The sequence below is a fragment of the Citrus sinensis genome, chromosome 6 (assembly GCF_022201045.2).
Source record: "Citrus sinensis cultivar Valencia sweet orange chromosome 6, DVS_A1.0, whole genome shotgun sequence".
Lineage (NCBI taxonomy): Eukaryota > Viridiplantae > Streptophyta > Magnoliopsida > Sapindales > Rutaceae > Citrus > Citrus sinensis.
In genome coordinates this window covers 23,548,412-23,551,251 of record NC_068561.1, presented here as the reverse complement: position 1 = coordinate 23,551,251, position 2,840 = coordinate 23,548,412, and the positions used below count along the sequence as shown (strand labels likewise).

Here is a 2,840-nt window from a genome sequence, read left to right as displayed (position 1 = left end):
ACTGGTTGTAAGGCACAAAGGCTGGTCACGGTATCACTTTGAACCAATGCCTGCAATTGATTATAAGTGATCAAAGTATTAGAAGACAAATCACCACGAAGCATCACTGGTTGCTCATTTAAAGAAAACTCCATGGTAAGGGCAGAGTAGTCATGGGACACTTTGCCCAATTTTTGTAGCCATTGAATGCCGAGGACCACATCTGTGCCCTCAATTGGCAAAATGAAGAGGTCGACCATAAAAGCTGTGCCTTGCATTGTTAAGTTCACTTGAGGACAGAACTGTTTACACACCAGGAAGTCACCGTTGCCAATATACACGCGGAAATTGGTAGTGGGATGAATGGCTAACCCTAATCGTTCCGCTAACGCTGGTTTTATGAAATTGTGAGTGCTGCCATTATCAATCAGCACTTGAAAGGTGTGCGAATCAATTTCTCCAATTAAACGAAGAGAGCGAGGATTGGCCTGCCCTGCTAGAGCATTTAAGCTAGAGATGTCACCAGTAATACCAGCATCTACTAATTCTGATGGTTCCTCGTTATTTTTGGGTTCCAAATCGTCATCATCCGTGCCCATGAGAATTAGAAATTTACTGCGACAACGATGATTGCTGCTGTATTTTTGGTCACAATTGTAACATAAACCCTTCTCGCGTTTGTCGCGAAGTTCGGCCGGAGACAAACGGCGAATTGGTAATGTTGGTGTCGGTAATAATGCAGGTAAAGTGTTTGATTTATTGGTATTGTGGGTTTGTGAGGGAAGAGTTGAAGATGATACGGGGGTGATGGCTGTGGTAACAGTTGCAGGTGATGAGGATGGATAAATGGGTTTGGGTTGTGTTTGGAAACCAGGTGAAAGGGGATGTGGTTGCTGCCATTTAGGCCATGAGCGTGAGCTCTGTTTCACTTCGTCATATTTGGCCTCAAAAGCACGAGCTAAGGCAAAAGTTTCCATTAGTGAAGACGGTCTAGAGAAAAGCAATTCCCGTCGAATGTTGGGTTTCAAACCGGTGATGAAAAAACTAATCAAAAGAGGTTCAGAGATTCCAGTGACCTTGTTCATTAAATCTTCAAAAGCGGACTGGAAATCGGCAACCGTGGTAGTTTGGCTCAGTTTAGACAAATCACCTTGGGGTCAGACCCATCGAATTTGGGCACATCCATTTTCATGGAACGAAGTACTGGAGAAACTTCAGAACCAGTAAGAACGCCATCATATTTAGAAGATGAAGGGTGTGAAGGGTTGGAGGAACCAACTGGTTTGTTGGAAGACCCATGAATTTCTGTACGTAACTCCTCAAAACGAGAGTCAACTGATGTCATGAATTGTTGGATTGTTTGATGGATGGACAGTTGCTGCCCATCAAGTTTGGTGTCAAAAGTTGCTTGAAGGGTCTGTAAAGCAGAAAGAATTTCCGAATTTGCCATGATCAATGAAAGCACCAGTGATACGCTCTTAATTCTTGAAACTGAGCAATATCAAAATTATCACTACTTCGAGCGAGTGTTTGCTCCAGAGGAAAGAACTGGAAGTTGAGAAATGAGAAAGAAGAAAAGAAGAAGAGTCACAGAGAGAAAGAAAAGTGGTCCATTCATTTCATGCCTTCCCAAAATGACCGATCACGCAATATATAACAGACAATCGAAAATAACCAATTTGACAACGCAACAGAAAATGACAAAAAAAGAATCCAAAACAAACTAACAAACGCAGCCAATCACAATGCTTTTACAGATCATCCTAAACGACGTAGTCTCGTAGCCAGTCTGGAAGTTTCTTGATCCGTTTGGGCCGTTGATTCTCTTGCACTGGCTGATGGTGAATGTCCTCCTTGGGTTGACTGACTGTGGGTTCTTGGTTGAGCTCTTCCACTTGCGCCCCCTCTGATGGCTCCAATTTGATATATAAATTCGTATCATCCTTCATATTGCAAGTGAAACTTCCGGGATACATCGGGCAACTATAAATTAGGTTGAACATCTCGTACCCATCTGAGATGTCAAAAAGTGATGTATCGATGATGGTGTTACTCTGCGGACATAACCCTTCAAAGTATTCCTGTCTTGCAAGCTTGATGACTTTCTCTTTCGTATTGACATTTAACACACGGTATGTTACATCTGCAAGCTTCATGGTAGGCGTTTCATTCTCACACTTGAGCTCAAAGCTAGGGTGGCCGCAAAGTTCAGGGCGGATACCTCCCCAGAAGGGATAACCAGCTTTTAACTTCCCACAGCCGAATGGAATACTGCACAACTCAGGATTGGCTAAAGATGGTTGAATCTTGTCAACAACTAGTACTGATAGGAAACACAGAAGAGAAATTAAAGGCAGTCCTGGCAAGGAAAACTGGAAACCCATTTTCCGGTGAAATTAAGCTGAGACTATAAGGAAACTGAACTGTGAATTAGCTGATGGGTTCCAATCTGTTTTGGTGATATAAAAATGAAAGATATTTATGTGAAGAAGAAGATGCAAGGAAATTAATAAAAGTCTTGAAATTTCATAGTTTATTGTTGACTCAAGGCTTGGTTTCAGAGAGCTTTCATTTTCTGATTATGTTTGGTTTTGGAAACGGAGAGAATAGTCAACGGCCCGCCCATTTTTATAAATTACTTTGTAAAAAACCGCTATTGTTTACTAACATCACTACTCGCTTCTACCTGAGAAAGCAATTTAATTGAACTAACATGTGTGAATCAAAAAATGTACAATATCTCTGTTCCAACGAAATTTTTATGCACAATTCTAACTGGAATGACCAACTAAATAAAATGATTTAAACATCACTCAATCAACCACTTTGAAGAAAACAATTGAAGTTTATTATTATTATTA

General features: G+C 41.0%; 1 protein-coding gene across 1 annotated transcript; it reads right to left on the bottom strand.

The window, feature by feature from the left end:
* Window positions 1-1,742: 1,742 nt before the first annotated feature.
* LOC127903133 (LEAF RUST 10 DISEASE-RESISTANCE LOCUS RECEPTOR-LIKE PROTEIN KINASE-like 1.3) lies at window positions 1,743-2,363 on the bottom strand. Its single transcript, XM_052443810.1, has one exon. It carries the CDS (start codon window positions 2,361-2,363, stop codon window positions 1,743-1,745), a length of 621 nt encoding a protein of 206 aa, XP_052299770.1.
* Between the last annotated feature and the right edge of the window lie 477 nt (window positions 2,364-2,840).